We start from the raw sequence: 22,238 nt of genomic DNA on the forward strand, positions 1-22,238 counted from the left end.
TAGCTAAGTGACTCTTCTGAATGATATCTGCTATGACAGACTCTTTCTGTAATCCTTTTCACATCATTCTGCTGAATGTAGTTGTATGCGGCTGTGATAGTGTCTATCTGAAGGTAATAACCTCTTAAATCAATGTAGATGTGTGACTTCTTATATTTTCATGGCATATTTTTATTTCAGCTTTTCATGAACAAAGTTTTTTTGTCCTACCAGTATTGGAGGAAGCTTTAATATGTTCACAGTGTGTATGCTAGAGTTCTTCCAGTACTTCTGCAAGTTCCCCTAGCTGTCCAGTATATCTGATTCTGCTAAGGATTTTACAGTACAGCTGATTTAAAGCTGTTTAAAAGACCTAAAGAAGTCCGACTTCATATAAGAACTTTTTTAAGATGCATAGTGTCATAAGTTGATACACTATGAAGTACATTCTTGAATATTTCAATCACATTCTTTAGTCTGAATTTTAATTTTATAACATGGACTGAATATACTAGGCAGGACATTTACAAATGGGAGAAGCCTTCTTGCCTTCACAAGTGACTGCAGTTATCCTACTTGCCCAAATCATCCCAATTAGTGTCACTTCTGATTATGTCCTAAGTGGTCTGACACCAGACATGGAAAGGTTCTGTTTTGTAAGGGAAATGTTGCTAGCTATCAGTGTCTGTAAATATTTTTAAATCATAAATCTATATAAATCTTTTCTTGTTCCATAACATGATATAAAGTTGCATCATGAAGTTAGTGTGTTAAGCACTGTAGGAATTTTGTATACTTTCAAAAGTCTTAGTGGAAGAGCGGTATAGCTGGAAGACTGTTTTCATCCAACCTCTTGATTGCATCACCCAGAATGCAGTTAACAGAAACATGCAGGGGTCCAAAGGGGCTCCAGAGCTCTGCTACAGATGGTGTGGGATGGCTTGAAAGTGTACAGTGACAATGGTCGCATTCCACAGGTAGACAGTTGCTGGAGGAGTTCTTCTTGACATATATGAGTCCTAACCTCAACAGTGCTAGGGGAGATGTTGCCTTTCAGGTCCTAGGCTGCGGGGAGATCCTGCTGCCTCTTTCTGGGGATGGAGGTGATGGTGGGCCCATCTGTGGGAGATCTGTTCTCTTTTGCTTACTGTAATAAAGGGAGCACCTTGCCAGCGATATCCACTGTTGTGGTTGGTGCTAGGAGCCTGACAGTGTAAGTGCCATGATGTCCATGTGTGTATAACTTACTAGGCTGCTGTACCAGCATTCTGTCTTACATAAGGTGCTTAATTTTATTTATGTTAAAAACACTCTTCTCAAAATACTGCACAGTGGTCTGTGAAAGGTTATTTAAGGGATCTTAGTTAGCATTCTTTCCTGATGCAGTGCCATCTGGTTTGCAGCATATAGTTTTTCAAAAGTTTTCTAGGTCTAAAATAAAAAGTGGTAATTGATTTCTTCCAATGGCCTTGTATGAGCATTAAGACTAGTAATCAGCATACTGATGCATTGAAGTGACTTGATTGTGTTGTCATGCTCTTCCCAGTTTTGACACCAACTATATGTCCTTCAGGTTTACCATTAATGCACTTCATGCAGTACCGAAATCTATTGCAATTTCAGCTCTGACATTTTCATATGTTGAAGCTGTCAGTAAACATGAGGAGAGCTCCTAGTTCATATACCAGGGTATCTCTAAATGCAGAGCTTGGGAGTATTTTCAGAAAATGCCACACTAGGCATTGGTTTTCATTCCAAACAATTACTTCTTGTCACTAGAGGTAGAGGGTGGGGTTGAAGAGATGAAGTACAGATTTTTAGTTTTCTAAAACTGTTAGTTGCTGGACTTGGAATGTTTAGTATGAGTGAACAAACAACAAAGAAGGCCAGGTGAAAGTCTTTGGAAAAGGAGGCACAAGCAAAGTAATCTGTATAATGGAGGAAATTTGTAATGACATTTCTGGGAACATCTACTTTAAAGGATATAAAATGATGACCATGTTGTACCTGTACTACATTTGCAGGAAGGAGCATAACACACAGTAAGAAGCAGAGTTCACTTAGAAGTGTTGAGAATTTGACTGGATACACCATCCACTCCACGTGCATACGCATACACACATTCTGTCACATATGCACATGCATATACAGACACATGTGGACATAACTATATATACATTTCAATTTAAGAACAAAAATACTTGATAAATATTTAAAAGGTAAAAGGCAAGTACAGATTCAGTACATGGCTACATCAACTCAAGGCCTGTGACTTTAGCCACATTTAATAGTAATTAATGGAACAGTATGATATAGCAGCCCTTTAAAAACAGGTTCATTGATACAGTGTTATTTTAATAGCAGCTTACTTATAATAGGGGCTTTTATTTTCTTTAACATTTTGTTGAAGCTTAGATTTAATTGTCTGTAAGTAATAAAATATAGTAGATAAATCTGTACAGCATAGCTTATTGTTTAAGCTTTCTAATCTTAAAAGTTACTGAAGCTTTATAGTTTAACCAGACAAATACAAATCTTAGATAAGATTACTCAACTGTCATGTAAGAGGCAGAGGTTTTGTTTGTTTCTGGTAAAACAGCTAATTTGGGCATATAATTATAACTGGATATTTAAAAGCAAAAAATAGTAGGTTTAAAGCGAAGTTAACAATGCTTAGCTTCATCCTTTGCAAATAGTATAATGACTGTAGTGACATAGGATGTAGTAATGAGGGGAATGACTTTAAACTGAAAGAAGTAGATTTATGTTAGATATTAGGAAGAAATTCTTCACTGTGAGGTTGGTGTGGCACTGGTACAGGTTTCTCAGAGAAGCTGTGGATGCCCCATACCTGGCAGTGTTCAAAGCCATGTTGAATGGAGTTTTGAGCAACCTGATGTAGTGGTAGGTGTCACTGCTCATTGCAAGGGAGTTCAAACTAGATGATATTTAAGGTCCCTTCCAACTAAAACCAGTCAGTGACTGCATGTGTGCACTGTGGTAAAGCCACTGAAAAGAAAACTATTTCACATGTCAACTTCATACTGGGTGCTAAGAGAAAAGAGGGTATATTTTAACTTGAGTTTTACATACTTGGGTGTAATGATTTCGATTTAACTCCTGTCTAGTAAATGCCTTATTGAAACAATTTGTTTCTGTACTATTTCCTTACTCTTTGGAAGAGTTCAGGAAAAATGTAGGTTACTTAAGGAGCAGTTTTAATAGAAATGAATCATTAAAATCCAGGAAACGCACAAAGTACTTAATATTTCCAGAACTTATTTAGATCTGCATGCATGTTCTTAAATGTTATCTCTATCAAAATTCAGTTTGAAAGAACATCTGTGTCATCTCTTACTGGAATCACTGTTCTGTACTTTTGGACTCTCTTCAGTATTGAAAGAAAATCATGTTGGTGCATTACTCACAGACAGTGCTCACCAAACTCTGAAGAAAAGATTTGATAAATTATAGGACTTCATTAAGCTGGTATCAGGCCAAATCTTGAAATGCATTCACAGAAGCTTGCCTCTGAGGCAGTAAGATGATTTTTGGTGAAAGTTGTACTATACTGGACACCGTCTCTTCAAGATGCTTTAAGGTAAACCACTCTCTCCAGCTCTCCATCACAAAGTACAAGTTCAGTAACTTGGATCAAAAGAAATCTTGAGAACTTGTGCAGTAATGCTGCTCTGGTTTTCACTGCAGTTAATTGTCCTTGTTGGCTTTTTCTCTTTTTTCCTTTTTTTTTTTTTTTTTTTTTCCCAGGGTGGAAAGATGTTTGCTCATTTGCTCTTTTTAATTCCCCCAGTTGCTAGTGCCAGTCAGAGCTTTGGGCATGACATCTGGTGAAAATAACAAAATTCAGAACTTCGTGTACTTTTCATTTACAATGTAACTGTCTCTTGCAACTACAGAATTAGTCAAAATAACTCATACACTAGTGTAAAAAGCATATCTGTTCTCTTACATGTGTTCTTTTTGGATTAAAACAATAATTAAAATTTTGTGGTAAATATTTTGACATATAAATGAATATCCAGGTCCTTGTATTTTTTTAAGTTCACTGGCATTTTCCTGCCTGCACATGCTAGTTTTGAAATAAATATTACAAGATGCAGTTTCTCTGAGAACTAGGAGTGTTGGTCACAGGAACTACTCGGCAAATGATTCAATCTCATAAATAGAATAATATATTTTATATATGAAAATAAATTTTCTGGTGCTGCAAATAGCACTATAATGTTGAAAAAAACAGCAAAATGATATTTTGTTGTTTTTTGGGGTTCTTTTTCCTCTTAAAAACCTGGTCTGTGTAAGTGTTAAATATTTGTAATTAAAATCTTTAAGTATTTAGACTTGAATATTTAACTATGGCAGTGTCTGAATATTTTTTCTTTGAAAAGGGCAACTTGTTTCTTCTAAATAATCCCCTTTTCCTTTTTGGTTGTGAAGCTATCTATTGTTTCTGTCATACAAACACATTTTAATCTTCTTCTACAAAACGTATTCTGTCTGAAAGGCGAAGTCAAGGGGTTTTTTTGTGTGGACCGATAAGGAAACAGAAGTATTGAGAGACAGCACACATACCTACAGTACTATCTGTATGTTAGTGACAACCACTTCTGTATTTCTCAGGCATCTGACTTAACCATTTTTTGTCAACTGACTTTTCCCATTGCTTGATGAAGAGTGGGGCATGTCTCAAAATGAACTCAAGCTCCAGTCTAGGATTATGATACCAAAGAATGGGGAATATCTAAAAGCTCTGATGAGAACACATATGTCCGTAAGTTATTAGTTGCCATCCCCTTTTAGTTAATTCCTGTTTTGGGGAGAAACTGGGGAACAAAGAGTTAGATGGATAACTTCAGTCCCATAACTATGCTAAATTACTGTCTGTCAGCAGCAGCGAAGTTGCTACTCTTGCATGCCACCCAGCCCATGAAGGCTTATGTCTTCTTTTTACTAGATTAGACTAGCATGTAATGCTGCATCTTGGCCTGCACCTTGTTTTGATTTAAAAGTACTAGAGAAAGCATATACTTGCCTAAATGGAGTTTCTCACTTGGATTTCTTAAATCAGATGAAGCTTCTTAGTGACAAGAAATGTCTTAATTTTGTGCATGCCCTGTTTTTCAGGGCACTCTGTTTCTGGTTTAGGATCTTTGGTTAGTACCTCAGTAGGGTGGTGATTAAAATATATTATGGCTTTAAGCATGTGATGATGAGAGTTATTCTCAATCATTGTTTGGAGTAAAGTATTAAAGTTAATGGTAAGTTTTGTGAGTTTTCAGATCTTCAGAATCAGAAGGAATATTATGAAGGCTAGTAACTAAGTTGTTCTTAGAAGTTATTCTGTTATAGTGTGGCTGAAGAATTGAAACAGGTAACTTGCTATTTTACCTTATAGCAAAATGTATGGGATTTCATTTTCAGGACATCAACTTACACATGTAATAAGAAAAGCCAATGATGCATATGTAGGGTCATACTCCCATAGGTGGTTTGTTTTCTCATTTCAATTCATAGGAAGTAAACTAAGAAGTGAGAATTTTAGCAAAAGTTACTTTGAAATAAAGCATATACATTGAGTCCTTAGGGAAGAACTATGCTACTGGAGCAAACTCAAAAGTAAAACCTATTTCAGAATTAATTTTTTGGATTCTCTTCCATTTGATTTGGCTCTCAAGCAATTCCGCCTCTTTTCTTTCATGCTTATGGAAGATAATACTTCGAATAAGGGCTTTCTTCTGTACCTGAGCAGCTTCATAATGTTGATGCTTTACTGTAACTTTAATGAAATAATCTCTAAAAGCTACTGTTGTGGAAATAGTTACATTTTCAGTTCCCAGTTAATGCCTGAAGTAACAACATTTCCCTGATTATCCTGTATCCAAAAGTAGCTTAACACTAAGTTATGGTGAGACACAAGTTTTTCTAGTTTACAAGAACTTTTACAGGAAGCTATCTTTGCACAGGTATTAGAGAATGGGAGCAGGAAAATTAAATGTGTGATATATGGGTAGTAGACTAACACCAAGTTCTGGGTTGCGCTTGAAAAGTTACTGGTTATATACATCCATATCCATACTGTAACTTCTGCCTGATGTGGGTGCAAGTGCCTGGTGGCATTAGTCTTTGAGTTGGTTTTTATTGAAAACAGCCTCTAAATAGCTGATTCACAGCCCCCTAAAAATACAATGTATGAAGACATCATAATTCAAAACCTAAGAACACCAGTAAAGCTTTTGAACTAGATGATCTTAAGGTCCTCTCCAACTCTAACTATTCTATGATTCTATGATAGTACATATTTGTCATAAATATTTTGTTTCCCAGAAGGAAGTGGACTTTCAGGAATTGTGTTAATTGTGCTACCATCTGTGCATTTTCCCTGAAATGTTTCCTGAAGTAACATTTGAACATACTGAAAACTTAATTGGGTATGACAGGGAAGTTGTCTAAATTTGCTAGGCCTGTACAAATTTACTGAAAATTCATGAGCATACAAGAGAGGGAAATCCAAAGTATTACCTTAAGGAAGATGAAAGACAAGCACCACCTGTCTAATGTGCTTGCTGATCTGCTGACTCCTCAGCACGCAGCAATAGGCTGCCACAACACATGCATTGTATTTTCTTGCACAGACACTGGAACCTGAAATGATACTTGCAGCCATTTTTTCCCAGCCAGTGGTAAAAGTGAAGGGGCAGGAGATGTGAAGGTGGAGTAGGGAGGAGGACATGGTAGGGAGCAGGAGAAACAATAACGGGGGTTGTTAAAAGTGTCTTGGTAGGGGAGGAAGATAGATTTCTGTAATACTGCTGTGGGTGGTACGAAGACAAGCTTTTTGTCTTTGCATAATGGGTTGTTTAGAATAAGCAGTTGCTTGCAGTATACGTGCATGTTAAGTACACATAAGACAAATAAGAAACTATCAAGAAATGAGAGAAAAGGAATACTTTCAACAGTTCCAGTGAAAAAAAGTGTTAAGAAAATGCACTCATATAGGTTGCAGGGTTTCTGTGGTCAATGCGGATGTGACTGCACTTGTGAGTGCTAGTTTTAATGTACATAATATGGCTAAAACTGGCAGTTCCATCCAAGTGGCACACCTGTGATTGTACAGGCTGTACAAACCTGTAAGAGACCCTAAAAGCCTATGTGATTGTCTGGCTTCCTGTTGAAATTCATACTGCCAACTGCACAGATACACCTACAATTAAAGTAATGCAAGCACACCTATTTGTACTATGAATGCATCTTCATTTTGCTCTACAGCTATCCTGCTGGGGTAAACACTGTATTAGAAAACCTGCATTGTGCTTTCAGTCTTCAGAATGCAATGGAAATTCACTCTGAGCAAAATATTGTTGTCACCATGCTAGTTTTGGAAGCTGGGCTGCTGACTGTTTTTCACTTTGAACTGTACGGTTGATATGAAAGGCATCATTAATTAGTCATAAGTGGTTCTCAGTCCTGAGAACCATTTTCTTTTTTGGGGCTTTCACTAGTAATTATTTTCACATATAAAAAAATGTCCTGGACAGTCTGTAGAATGTGAACTAAGTTGCAGTACTCTTAAACTCTGTACTGCTTCTGACTTTTTGCAAACATGACTTCATACAAGAAACACCAAATTGCCCTATGATTTTTTTAAATTTATTAGAAAGTCTTTTCTAAGTTTTGTTCATGTGGATCAGAATTTGTCTCCTTTAATCTTAGTTTTCAGTTATAAGTATATTGTCTTTCAAGATTTAGTATAGAGCTAATGTGGTAAGGAAGGCCACCACTATTATTTAGAAACAACGAGATCTGCTTATTACCTTAGAAACCAATGTGGGAGGATGAAAATGCTGAGGTGGTCTTTTGCTCCTCTCTCTTGCAAAATAAGTTATTTATCTTAGATCTCAGGTACTAGGAAAAAGCTAAGAGGGTTGTTGCTATGGCATAGCCATTGTGCTGATACCACTCTCCTCGTTTATGAAGGAAGTAACATCTACGCCTTAAACAAACTGACCCTGTTGGCTCCAGTGTTTGCTATTTTACCTGAATTGGTTTGAACCTACAGTGTTTTCAGTGTAGTTGGTCTGATAATGAACTGTTCTTATTAAGTATTACCACCTTCCCCAGTATGAGCAAGGCCGAGAGACCTCTGTGCTTGTTGCAGAAGAAGAAAAGCATCCAATTGACCACTGTGTGAAAATTTGAGCTGTAGAAAATTTGATTACAGCAGCCGGCCCACAAAATGTGCTGTGCTTTGTGTCCTGTGGACTTTTCTAAGCAGTATATACCATGCAAAAAAGAAAACTAAAAGAAAACAAAACTTTCTTTTCTGCCATCATATGGTGTCTTGTCAGCGTGTTATTATCTGAAAGTTCTATTCCCGAGTCATTTGCTCATGACCGAGGCTACCTGTACCTATACTTTCATTCCATCTTCTCTTACATCTGTCTTATCCATGTTGTTAACTGCATTGGTGGACACTGCATCTAACAAGGGGTAATGAGAGCACTTCAGAAATCTTTTGAGCATTTCTGTCAAAGGAAAAAATGCTTTTTGAAATACAAATCAGAGGTGTTAACTGCATAATGCAGCTGATCTTTGTAGTACAAATTTATTAATAAATTATAATATAAAATTTGTTTTATAGGAACAAATTTAAGGTGGGTCTCAAATTTGACACTGGGAATGACCAGTATTTCTAAATGAATGTGCAGTTTTCAGTAAATAAAGACTCCATAGTGAACAAGATGAAAAACTGAGCAAAATTATAATTTGCACTAATGTCTTTCAGGGATAAAATTCCCCAGCCATCAAGAAACATAAGAGTATGCTAACCTACATTTTGTTCTGTTTTAATAATCTCCCAAAGACTGCTCTTTGGTGCCAACTTTGATCTCAGTTTCTGCAATAGGAGACAAAGATGGTTTTGCCCAGTGGAGTTTAATTTATGCAGATCAGCAGATGGCTTTGCAAGAGTATGATTTGTTATGTGTCCTAAGTGGATGAGTTTGCTTTTTTAAATATCCTGGCAGCAACAGATTTGTCAATATCTTGCATTATATTTTTTTAAATGACTTTCAATTACTTTAATTGTGATTTGTTTGATTTTTCTTATTTTTTTTATTCCCCCATCCCTCTCCTTTCTTCCCTCCTTCTATAGATTCTGGGACTTTTCCAAGCCTAACCCTTTGCTGGAAACAGTTGAGCATCATACTGAATTTACATGTGGACTGGACTTAAGTCTTCACAACCGTGGTCAGGTAAGAGCTGGGATGAATTTACTTTTCATTTGCCTGTTATAGCCACTGTGGTCATGGCTGGGTTGTAGGACTCAGATCTTGAGTAAGAGCCACCAGGGTGCAGAAAGCTTCTGGAAGTGAGTCTGGCTGAATGCTTATTAAATAAATGTCACTTAAGGTCCATTTTTATTTATAAAGTAGTTACTTGCATTGGGTAGAAGGGCAGGAGAGACAGAATTGTAAAATCAGACAGCTAAAATTTAGTGAGCTCAGGGAAAATGAGGTAGTTTTGTTTCAGAAGGAAGAGCAATAGAGAAGGGCTTAGAATGCTATGCTGAGATAGAGCTTTCTTTCATCTACTTAGAATGCCAAGTTAAACATTGGTAGTGTCACACATGATACCTGTCAGAATATTTGTAATACTAGAATAGACTTAATATGTAATTAGATTTCTAAACCCCTTGGTTTATGACATGGCTAATGACCCTTGGCTAATGACATGAATGAGTGGAACCCATTTTATGAATGGCACTTATTTCTGAACTGATTGTGGCAGAATTCTCCTCTGCTTCTGTTGCTGCTGTAGTTTCTTCTTTGTAAACAGAGCATTGTTGTTTGTAGTAAGAACTGTTTTTTTCAGGCAGGAAGGGCAGAAAAAATTCTTTAAAATGAGAGACTGTCGTTTTCACACAGACATTACTGTTACTGAGTTAACTGTAACTAATGCACTATTTAATGTACCACAAACATCATTTGCATCTAGATTACTTTGTAATTCACAGTGAAATTAATTTTTTACCCCAGATAAAAATGATTTGTAACATCTGCTTGAAATTCTGATTGGACAAAGCAAGTAAAGCCATTGTAATTTCTGCTACTGATAAAAGGATGCAGAAGAAAGGTATAAGTTTGGCAAAATAATTAGCTTAATGCATGTGGAACCATTCTAGCCAAGTGCGTGCTTGAAGAGTTTCCTGCCTGGCTGCTTGCTCCCTTAACTCTGGTCATTCATGTGGTTATGCTGTGAACCACATAAGGGAGTTTTGTAAGGCTGAAAAAAAAATTCTCAAGTGTGAGGTTATTTTGTCATTGGGAAAGGGCATGAACAGATAAAGGCCAGTTGCTGGAAATTAAAATTTCATCCCAAATCAGTGCATAGTTATGATTATGGCGAATTGGGCCCAGAAGGAGTAGCAAGCATAGTGTAGTGCATTAGGGCCTTCCAGTGCTACATTGCTTTGAGCCTAGTTCAGCTTTCTGTGAAGTTGGTGTGGGTTTTGCCATGAATCTGAATGAGGCAAGAAGATTTTTCTTCATTTTGTATTGAGGATGTGTTTACCTCTTGATTATAAGCCTGTTGCAAAGAGCCCTATGTGTTACAGAATGGGTCTCAGTAGATGGTGTTTCTGACTGTCTGGCTAGATATTATGTCTTTTTCTGTGATTTATCTGTCAAATTTGGAGTTACTGCTTCAAGATAAAAGGCCAAGTAAATGCTCATTGATAAGAGATAATGAATTGAAAGCAAACAGCTGCTGTGCACTTGTATGTTGGAAAAAGGAAAGTGGTGGTGTGCATACCTATCTACATTAAGGCATTTCTGCATCATTTGTGCATAAGGCAGGTAATTTTTATCCACATAAAAATTCTACAAGTCCAAAGTTGGACAAGATCTGTAAATCTGGGGCATGTATCCATATACACTCTATGCCAATATGCTTTCCAGACAGAAGTTTGGCATCTACAAGTTTTAATATTCCTCTGTTGGTTTTTTTTTCTATTGAGTTGATTTAGTGTATTGTGCAGGTTGGCTATCACAGCAATGCAAAATATATACATTCTGTTTTTTTAAAAGAAGTTTAAAAACCTGCAATAGAATTAAACTGCAACTGCAAGATAAAGAATGAACACAAGGGGAACATAACCTCCAGTTTTAAAAAGGAAAAAAAGACCCAGGGAACTACAGGTCAGTCAGTCTTGCTTCTGTTCCTGGCAATATCATGGAGCAGATCCCTCTAGAAGCTATGATAAGGCACATGGGCAATAAGGGGATGGTTGGTGACAGCCAGCCTTCACTAAGGGCCTCACTGAGGGCTTATTGTGCCTGACAAATTTGGCAGCCTTCCTCAACAGGGTCACAGCATTGGTGGATAAGGGAAGAGCAACTGACAACATCTACCTGGACTCATGCAAAGCATTTGACACAGTCCTGCATGTCATCCTTGTCTCTAAACTGGAAAGGCAGCCCAGAAAGCCAACTGTGTCCTGGGCTGCATCAAAAGGAGCATACCCAGCAGGTTTAGGGAGGTGATTCTCTCCTTCTACTCTGCTGTCATGAGACCCCAGTTGGAGTAATGTGTTCAGCTCTGGGGTCCCCAACACAAGAGGGACGTGGACCTGCTCAAGCAAGTCCAGAGGGGGCCACAAAGATGCTTTGAAGGCTGGAACACCTCTGCTATGGAGACTGGCTGAGAGACTTTGGTTTGTTCAGCCTGGAGAAAATAATGCTCCAGGGAGACCATAGAGCAGCTTCCAGTGCCTAAAGGAGGCCTACAGGAAATTTGGAGAGGTACATTTAGAAGTGCATGTAGGAACAGGACAAGGCAGAATGGTTTTAAACTGAAAAAGGATATAAACAGGATATAAGGAGGAAATTCTTTACTGTAAGGGTGGTGAGGCACTGGAATGGGTTGCCCAAGGAAGTTGTGAATGCTCCATCCCTGGCAGTGTTCAAGGCCAGGTTGGACAGAGACTTGGGTGACATGGTTTAGTGTGAGGTGTCCCTGCCCATGGGATGATCTTAAGGTCCTTTTTTTAAGGTCCTAGATGATCTTAAGGTCCTTTCCAACCCTAACTATTCTGTGTTATTTATGTTAGATATATGGAAGAAATTCTTTACTGTGAGGGTGGTGAGACACTGAAACAGGTTGCCCAGGGAAGTTGTGGCTGCGCCATCCCTGGCAGTGTTCAAGGCCAGGTTGGATGGGGTTTTGAGCAACCTGGTCTAGTGGAAGGTATCCCTGCCCATGACAGGGGGGTAGATGATCTTTAGCATCCCTTCCAATCCAAACCAGTCTATGCTGTGAACTGAATAGTTGCTTCCAATATGAGCACTTGCAGTCTCTCCCAGGCTTCTACTTCAATCCAACAAAGATTATTTGCTTAAATTTTATGTTGCTGTTCCTAATATGTAGGTTGCTTTTATGTCTGCTCTCTATCAAGACCTGATAATGAGCCCCATTCATTGTTTCTCATGCGTTTGTATATTTGTGATTTTCACTGTGTGCATTATAAGGAGTTGCAACTTGAGATTTGAACTGCTTCTCTCCTCCATGCATGCACAGTACTTTGTAATGGACAAGCTATTAATTTATAGTGAAATTAAGTACCATTCTGGTCATTAACCTTTGCTTTCATTTTTAATGATTTTTTTGTTTTCTAACTAGATGATATTTGGTTTTGCCCAATGAACATGAGCATTTTTGAAGTCAAGAAAAAAGAGTCTGTACTTCTGAAAAAGTGTTCAAAATAGATACTGTGATTAAGTACCTAGTCTAGGAATAACTAGATATTTCTGTGGAACTCACTAAGCTTTGAAGAGAATCCACAGGCAGAGCGTAGCTACATGCAAGCAAGCTGGTTCTTGTACAGTATCCTCCTAATGGGAGGTGGGAGAGAGATCTGTTCATAACAAATGGGTCCCAGATTGCAAAGGTAGGTCATTAGCTGGATGAAAGAGAAAACTCCTTTGTGTTTAAGATTCTGATATCTAATTTGGGGTATCTGTCACTATGTAAATGTTTGTTGAAAGCTTTGCATTTTGATAAAATCAGCTGTTGCTTGGTTTGGATTTTTTTCCACCTTAATGTTTGTGTCAGGTGCATAGCAGTTTCAGATAACTACCTAACAAACTTTCAGGTGCACAGATAAATGTGCATTCTACAGTGCAAAGCAGTAATGGAAATGATCCTCATGATATTCAGGGTATTTCCCTGTTAAACTGCAAGTGCTAATGTGAGAGCTTGCAGGGCAGGTTATCTAGGAGAAAATGCCTCCAACTGCAGCTTTCAGCCAAAGTAGCTCTGGTATGCACAAAAACAGTGACAAGACCCTAAGCACCAAAAATCTTTTAAATTTGTAATGGTGTACAGTAGTAAGAATGGTACAAATCCATTTACCTTGTCAGCAGCATTAAGAGCATGAAGTTTTTAAAGCAGACATGATAGTTCTTTCCAGAGGTTGGGGGTAAGAAAAACAAAGGATGTATATAGAAAATATGAAAATGGTAATCACCTCTGTACTATTCCTCACTGATAATGCTAGACCATACATGGAATTGTACTCTGTAGCTCACCGTGTTACTTATTTCTCTCCTGACACTTACTCTCGCTGTATTGTGATCTGTGAATGTTCTGATGAATTATTTGTGCAGCTTTATTTAAAGGCAGCCTTTTTCTTCAGTTATAGATTGAATGTATTATGGCAGTAATGAATTATTTTTAAATTTAGTTTATTAATTTTGCTTTGCATTTAATTAATTTCAAATGCCTTTTAGGCAATCCACCAATGAGACATAAAAAGTGCAGATACTGTGAACATTCACTTCTTGTCTTCATTCTGAAATTATTTCAGTAAGTACATAAAGAATAGAAAATATGTATATGCGTCATGAGTACCCAGCCCTTTCTGTTGTAGTAGTAAAGCTATATTTTGCTTACACAAACGTAAGAAAAAATGAAGCTCTGAATTCTGTGTGAAACCCATTTTCAGCCTACACATCCTGTCTGTTCTAAACTCTGTAAACCAGCCAGTGGAAAGTAAAAATTAATGCTTTCCGTTGAGCCAAGCTTTCTGTCTGAGAACAGGATTAGGTATCTAATGGGAACGGGAAGAATCTTTCAATTTCTCTATACTTTTAGACTTTGAACAGTGACATTCCTAAATTGCAAGGATATGTAATTTTCAACAGAAGTGATAGCAAGTGGTGTAGTGATTTAGAACACTTGATATGTAAAGAGAACATCAGACATCTGTGACATGCCTAATCAGATCAGGAGATATATATATATATATCAGGATAATCAGATCAGGATATAAATATGTATATATCAACAATATACAAAACTGAGATGCTCTCTTTGGAAAATAAAACAGTTCTGTACCAAATGAGGATAAAATAAATGTCAGTTTTCTGGTCCAAAATCATCTGTTATCTGAATGTGTGTTAAAGTTTAGGTTTTAGAATAATTTCTGTACAACACTATTTACGTACAAAACATAGTGGTCACTTATGATTTTCTTTTACTGTGGTTGTGTGTGTTTGGATGGTAATTGTACTACAAATGGGCAGCTAGCTGTCTAAATAGCTGTTTGTGTCAGCATACTTGGAGAGGCAAACTTGTTTTTTTTAGCCCTCTGTGTATGGCTCCTTATGTAACTATTCCTCCAGAGTAGATTAGTCCACATAACACTGATGTTGGCTTAACCAATATAGCCAAGTATAAAAGCAGAAGATGTCTTTAGAGAGGTTGGTTTGCTGTGTATTTTACTGTTCATTTAAATTAATTGTGCGCTCTCAACAGGCCCAGAATTGACTGTTTCACATAAAAATGGAGTTACAGCTTGTAGAAATGTACAGGAAAAAAAAGAGACTTTATCTGGTTTTGTGGTGTTGTTTTTTTTTTTTTTTTGGTTACTTGCTCCTGTCTTTTACACTTAATTGCTAAGGAATGTTAGCTTTCACCCAGCTGTTGTGGCTATCACACTCCTACTTCATTTTAGTCTCTCCTTATGGTCCTTCTCCAGGATGCTACTAGAGTATATAGTTAGTGATACTTTGAGATAAAAGGATCCTACTTACTTCATTTCAGAGTGGCATTTTTTTCAAGGAGAAATCAAATTTAACCAGTTGCAAATGTTAAACTAGTTTGAACAACTTTACAGAGTTGAAAGGGGGCAAGGTAGTTGACATTTCTTATTGGTGGTTAATGTATGTCTTTTCCAAAATGTTAAAACTAAGCTTTCCTTGTGAAAGTCAAAGCTAGCCTTTCATGAGTAATGGTCATTCTTTGCCATTATCCGCAGAAGTCTCATCCTAAGGTGTCTGGTATCACAATTCAGTGAAAGCTGTTAAGTGTATGGAGAGGAAAATGCACTTTAATTTTGATTCTCGAGTACTACAGAGAGGTGGGAGGCAGTAGTCTCTTACTCAGTAAATGTGTTGCTTGTGCATTGTATTTGATTCACTGGCTTATCTGTGATTATATCCCAAAAGGAAGAAATTTAATTCTGAGGTAAAGGATGAGGCTGAAGATTGGGTAGGTTCATTAGAAAACACAGTTTCACTGCTTGTAAATTGACTGCTTTTGGGGTCACCAGGCTTAATATCAGCACAGAAAGACATTTTGCAGTTCCAGTGTGTCTTCTACAGAAGATTTTATCAATTAAAAAAAGTCCTTGAAAAACTGGGGAAATGTCTTTCCCCTAAGCCATGGAGTACAGAAGAATTGCTACAGATTCTGTGGAGATTCCAAGGGTTTCTCTCTAACCTGCACCCACACCTCAGTTTGCTTCACATGTAACTGATGAAATGCACACTCAAAAGACTTGTGTTTAGAAATCTGTTAGCACAACTACCAAGTCGTCTTCCTGTTGCCTGTGTCAGAACAATGAAACAAATGTTGAGACAGGTCCATGGTTTTCAGATCAGTTCTTTGTGATATATCTTTGCAATCTAAAAAACAATGCCCCTCAAGTCTTCTATCTTCCCTCTCCTCAAGAAAAAAATGGATTTCTTAAGCAGTATTTGGAATGTCAGTTTCCAATAACTGTCATTTGAACCTATATCTTTATAAGAATTTCTGGGTTTATTCTGTCTGTTAGTGGAAACAATAATTAAAAAAATGCGCATTTTTTTCAAAAATAAAAGTAATAAATGGTATTATTTCCAATGGGAAATAAAAGGGTTTTAATGTACCAACTCCTGTCACTTCCACTCTCATGTAAAATTAGGCATCATGAGCAGTTCAGCCTGGCAACTGTGGACCAAGCAAAAGATCACACTAGTGGTTTGGATTTTCTAGTACAAAACAGGTATTGAATGCATTTAAACTCATGCATGAGTCATTATGCACTTAACCAACTAGCTTTAACGATCACCTGCGAATGTGATTTGATGAGTAGAAAACCTAATAGCTTGCTTTATCTCTACTTAATCTCCACCCCACACACTTACAGAGGATGGTCAGAACCCCACAAAAATACGTCATAATGATGTAAATAGACCATTAAATTCTGTATGAAAAGACACAGAAGATAAGCTAAAAGAGGAAGGGAATCACAGTGTTAATGGAAGTGAGGAGCTGAATACTTCTGTCTCTTCTACAAAAAAAAAGACAGGTCTTATTAGTTTTATTGGAAAATGGGATGGGATGAAGAGAAGCTGAGAAGACAGCTGGGTCACTCTCAGACACATTTATGTATTATCCTATGATTTATTATGAGCACTCTGGAAGCTGAGTGGCAGCAAGATACTTCCAGAAATACTAATCTAGAGAGGGCTGTACTTTCTTCTGATGAAACCCCTTCCTAAAGGCTCCCTAAAGGGTTACTGAAGATAAAGTTTTTTACTTGTTCTTTTAATGTATTTAATCCTGGTTAGAGCTTAGGGGTTTATTACACCTCCAAATACTGGAAAAAAAATGTTAGCTACTACCTTGAGAGATTTCTTTTGTTTTTCTTGCTGATTCTGAATGGTAAAGAAGCAGAATGTCATGCAGGTAATTGCACTAGACTGAATGGATTGCCCTCAGGTGCTTGAAAAGGTCTAAGTCTATTGCAAAGCAAGACAATTGTGATGAGTAGGGAATAGAGGGCCTGTCAAAGAAGCAAATCAGTTAGTCAATGGAAATGGGTTTGATAAATGAATGCATGTCAATATTAAATCAGTTGGTGGGAAACATTGTTATACTCTGGGACAAGGATAAACACTTCAATAAAATAGAGGATAGCTGTTTCATTTGGGTTAAACTATGATTTTCTAGTCAAGCAATCAGCTTCCTGTGATGACTGCAGTTTTTCATTTGTTTGCTTGCTTTTTGGCTTTACTTAGGGGGAAATACAGCTATCTCCATTTTATGTGCTTCAAATAGACTTGTTTAAATCTCTACTGGCAGATAACTTGGCATGATGCTTATTCTGCAGTAATAACAGTGCAGTACTCCTAGCATATATACTAGTACTGCAATTTTGCTAGTGAAATAAAAGCATTAGAAGCAAGTAGGAAATGTCATTTTGTTAGACTTCCTTTGTGCCATGTAGCTTTAGTTATAATTAGAATTATCAGGTTTAGAATGATTTTTCTATTTGCATTTTTTATTGATGTAATTTACCAGTCAGTGTAAGGTGGAATATTATTGTTTTACAATTAAGCTCTAGTTATCTAACTCTGACTGTCAACTTCTGATAGTTAAAAGTTGCTACAGTAGAATTCTATTTTATAGTTACAAGGGCAATTTAGTATTCATAAATGATAATTAAAATTGCATGGCATACAGATGTCCAAAATATTCAGTAATACAATTCTGTTATAATTCACATAGTCCTTTGCAATTGAAATAAACTGCCCTTCATTCTGTTTGTGTGACAGCTTAAAAAAGTAAATCATGCACCCTCTAAATACTGAAATCAGTGAGATTTGTTACAATCTGAGAGTAAAATTTGTCCCCAGAACAGTGGACATTTTCACAGAAAGACAAACCTATGTGCCTTCAGATTTCTAATGGCAAAGAATTATATGGAAATAATGTGTGACTGTTTTCAATTATCATTTGTCTTTTATCTTATCACAGAATAACAGAATTTTCTTTGCCTGTTTGTAACATCATCTCATTGATTAAAATAAAAACTGTAGGAACTTGCAGCTTTTTTTTATGCTATTTATTTACTGTGGTGTGCTGGATCAGCCCTCATCCCAATGGAATTCCTGCTGGTATTTCAATATTTAAATTAAATACCATTTGGTTTTTTTTAAATGGCTAATGTGCTTTAAAGTATGTATTTATTTCAAGTGTTCATATGTCACATGAGAACTGATATTGCTAAACACTTTTAAAGCATTTCTATTCAGTATTTTATGTTCCCCTCTTCTGGGGAAAGGCATACAATGGTCATACAACTTGCATAAGACAGGTCATTAAAAAAAAAGGGCAAAATGGAAAGAGAAGACATTTTATGAACTGATGCAGTAGTTGCATGAACAGACACTTCTCTTTATCCCGGGAGTCATTTTAGTCATTTGTATTTGAGGTAGTGATAATCTATGAAATACTGCAAAGGGGCATGTAGCAGCTGTCCATCAGTTAATACTGGCTGCAAGTGCTGTGAGTTTATGGTTGTTCCCTTTTTCTTACAGTCTTGGCTGTATTATGGAGAAACTATTATGGAGAAATGGAAATGCTACTGCATTTTGTAATGCTGTTCCATGGTGTAGTGTCCCAGTTTCCCATACATACTTGTTTGCTGTTCTTTGCCTGTGTATTTTCATTAAGGTTCCTGATACCAGTATTCCATTATAGACTTCCTGCTGCATGGGAGAACTTGATAGACTATTATTTGCAGTGGCTTTTTGTTTACTGGTTATCTTTTATCTTTCATATGCTATCATTAAGTCAGTGAGTTGGACAAATTACCGCAACTGATCTTTTTCAAGCTCCCTTTTAATATCCCCTGTTTATTTTTAGTGTTGCTAGATTAGATGGTTCTGTAACTATATTTGTTCAGAGGCTACTTCAAGGATGCTAATTACATTGATAACAGGTGGGAATTCCCATGAGATTATTTTCAAATGTTATCTCTGTTTCTTGTTCCTTTGTGAAAGTGGAAAGTTTTGCCTATAGTAATATGGATATTGGTCTAAAGCTGTGGGGAATGTTAAAAACCCTCTGTTTTGTTTGATTGACACTCTGTACATAGCATTTAGTGGAGAACTCACATTTTCTTTTTGGTATGATTCGGGGGACTGCAGTGCAGCAGAACATTACATTACACAAAGCTCTATTATGTCATGAATACACAGACATATTATCAAGAGGGTTTTTTTGATCCATTTAGATGTATATGGAAAGCACTTCAAATAACTAAGTAGAACCAGCTAAGGAAGTAATAAAAATGAATAATAGTGCAGTATAGTAAACACAAAATGGGCTAATTATAGTCTGAAATCAAATATTGAAGTTGGATTTCCAAATTTCTAGTGTGCAGATGTTCATTCTGGCTCTAAAAGAGAACAGGAATTGCAGTCTGTAGCAGAAAGAAGCTTGTGCAGAGGATCCAATACTGTATCCTTTGTGATCCTAACTGGAAAGGATGTTGTACAGATATTGCAAGATGGATTCAGCCAGATTCACTGGAATATATCTGTGGGGCTCATCAGCTTTATTCTCTTTAGCTTTCCTCTTTCTTCTTCCCTTTGCCTTAGGTCTTACATTTTGTGAATATATATTACTGGTCATCTACCTGAGTAATTGTCACTGTGGTTAACCCTTTCACTTTGTTACAGACTCTAAAGTACATTATCAAATAATTTTCAAACCCAAAACATCCTGTAGTCATCTTCTGTGGAATCTTGTTATTTATTAAAATCTCTTAATCCTACAGAATTAGATTAAGCTTCTGGTTTTATGATTCTAGGTTCAAGACTGCATCTAGAATAGAGCTGGGCACTTGTGACTCAGAAAAGTTTCAGTTCTGTTGGAGTCAGTCACTGTGTTTGTAAGATGCCATTGGCACAAGTGGCATCACTTCTCATCAGACCAGTTGGGTTTAGGAAGTGCTTGAAGCACCATCACCACCCCCCATTCTCAATGCTCAGCAAATAGACATCTCCTCAGCGAAATACAGCACAGTGATCTCATAGTCTGTCAGTGTGAGACTGGAGTTCTGCCTTAATTCTTCCAGAAGCTTCCTGCATCATTTTGGTCAACTTCTTTGGTTTTCCATTCCTTAGCTCTCCATTAGGAATATGTCTATAATAATTTTCCATACCTACAATTATGTTTTTATATAACATAGTAAAAGGGTCCTGAGACCTTGCAAAGAGAAAAAGCACCACAAAGTCTGGACTTCCATGTGGCTTTCATTTTACTCTCAGTTATGTTCTTTAGCCTATTTGGAACAATCAGTTGAAACTCAAAGGTTTCCCAGCTTTCCTCATAGGGAGTATAAAAAATAGGAGATTGCTAATTTTCATGAATCTCAGTAAAGTTAGTACAAAATTTTATAAAAAAAAAAAGAAACAAAATCAAACTAACTGTGTTATTATGTAATTTTGAAGCATTGTAAATCAGAGTACCAACAAGCATTAACTCCACAATAGGCATTGATTTCTTCTGAGTTCCTTCTGGTTTTTGTGGTGTTTTTTGGTTTGTTGGGTTGGGGTTTTTTTGTTGTTGTTGTTTTTTTTTGTAATAATAACATTTATAGAAGGATCGAAATACATTCAGATTTTTTTTTTTGCTTTGTAGGTTGTGGACTGTGCTTGGGACGAACTAGTCAAGATCTATACTCCATCATGTCTGGCAGTTCCTGTTTAGAGAAAAAGTGAAGAACACACCAGGAACATTTATTTCTTGACCCACAACCAGACTTGTGCTGAAGTGTCAACTGTGTCACTAATCTTAGTGTCTCTTTTCAAGTAAAACTCTGCTTGAATGGAGTGTTGTGCACTTAAGCATGTGGAGATACCAGGACTTGGGTTACTGCACAGGAGCCAGCAAAAATGAATGGCCAAAGAGTGGCTGTAGCAGACACAAGCAGGTGTCTTTAAAGTAAAATCACACAATTTTGTTATCTCTCTGGCTAATGATGGGAGCAGAGGCCTGAATCTTCTTGATCCTTATGCAGTTTAAAACTAACTGATAGTGTATTTTGAGATAATGGTGCTGTGGAAAAGAAAAAAGCGGCTTTTCATGGTCAAGTACTGTAATGTCAACTGAGATTTGTATCACTCAGATGCATTTATATTTTTATGTTTTGCTGTGACTCACATTGTATTATTTTCTTGTGCAATATGAAGAATACTTTTGATAAAGAGGAAATGTCATAGTTTATAGCCAGCTGATTTGTTTGACCGTTGTGATGGCTGCTTCACAAAGATAGTAAAGATTATTTTCATATTTTTTCTTTCCGTTAGATGTCCTTTAGTAAAATAATTAATGGGAAAAGATACTCTGATGATAGAGACAACACTTAGGAAAAAATAAAATGTATACAAAATAATTGGATCACAGTCCTCAAGATTTAGAGATAGGACAACCATCTCCTCTATTAAACTTCTGTTTGCACTTAGAAAGTTTTCTCCAAGAGACAGAAGAGGCCATGTATTCAATGTTTCTGAACCTCTGACAGCCTGGCCAAACTGAGAGCTGATGTCCAGACCACCTGAACCTACAGATTAACCACATGACATAAGCATAGCAGATCCAGTGTGGCCAAGCTATTACACTTAGAAGAATATGCCTAACATACTATAGGTAAGTTGAGTACTTTGCGCACTTAGTTTGATTCCTCAGCCCATGTGCATGTATTTTCATTTGACTTTTTCTGAGGTGATTAGAAATGTTCAGATTCTGTGCGTCTCCAGTATCCTTGAATACTCTTTCAGGATCCAGCTGTGATACTCCTGCAGTTCTCACAGGTATATGCTAGGCTTCTCTCCTCATTTCCTTCCTGCTAGTGTTTTGTTTGTTTTTGTTTGGTTGGTTGGTTTTAACCTGTCTGCTCTTACCCCTGTTGTGGTTTAAACCAATCCGCACACTTGTGCACTCACTCCCCTCCCCCTTGCTCCCCCGACTCCTGGAGAGTTAGGAAGGAGAATCCAAAGAATGTAGCCCCCACGGGTTGAGATAAGAACAGTTTAATAACTAAAGTATAACACAAATCACTACTGCCACTACTACTACAAACAATAACGATAAAGCAAATAACAAGTGAAGAGAATACAACACCTCACCAG

At 37.0% G+C, this 22,238-nt stretch overlaps 1 protein-coding gene across 1 annotated transcript in view; it reads left to right on the forward strand.

Annotated features, from left to right (window-relative positions):
• The window catches only part of PEX7 (peroxisomal biogenesis factor 7), a 43,639-nt gene extending 22,236 nt beyond the window's left edge, over window positions 1–21,403 (forward strand). Inside the window, exons 9-10 of the mRNA XM_005154825.3 lie at window positions 9,149–9,248; window positions 20,749–21,403. Coding sequence (XP_005154882.2) covers window positions 9,149–9,248; window positions 20,749–20,817 — 169 coding nt within the window. The 3' untranslated portion in view covers window positions 20,818–21,403. The remainder of the gene's footprint in view (window positions 1–9,148; window positions 9,249–20,748) is intronic.
• The last annotated feature ends 835 nt before the right edge of the window (window positions 21,404–22,238 follow it).

Source organism: Melopsittacus undulatus, chromosome 3 (assembly GCF_012275295.1).
Source record: "Melopsittacus undulatus isolate bMelUnd1 chromosome 3, bMelUnd1.mat.Z, whole genome shotgun sequence".
Classification (NCBI taxonomy): Eukaryota; Metazoa; Chordata; class Aves; order Psittaciformes; family Psittaculidae; genus Melopsittacus; species Melopsittacus undulatus.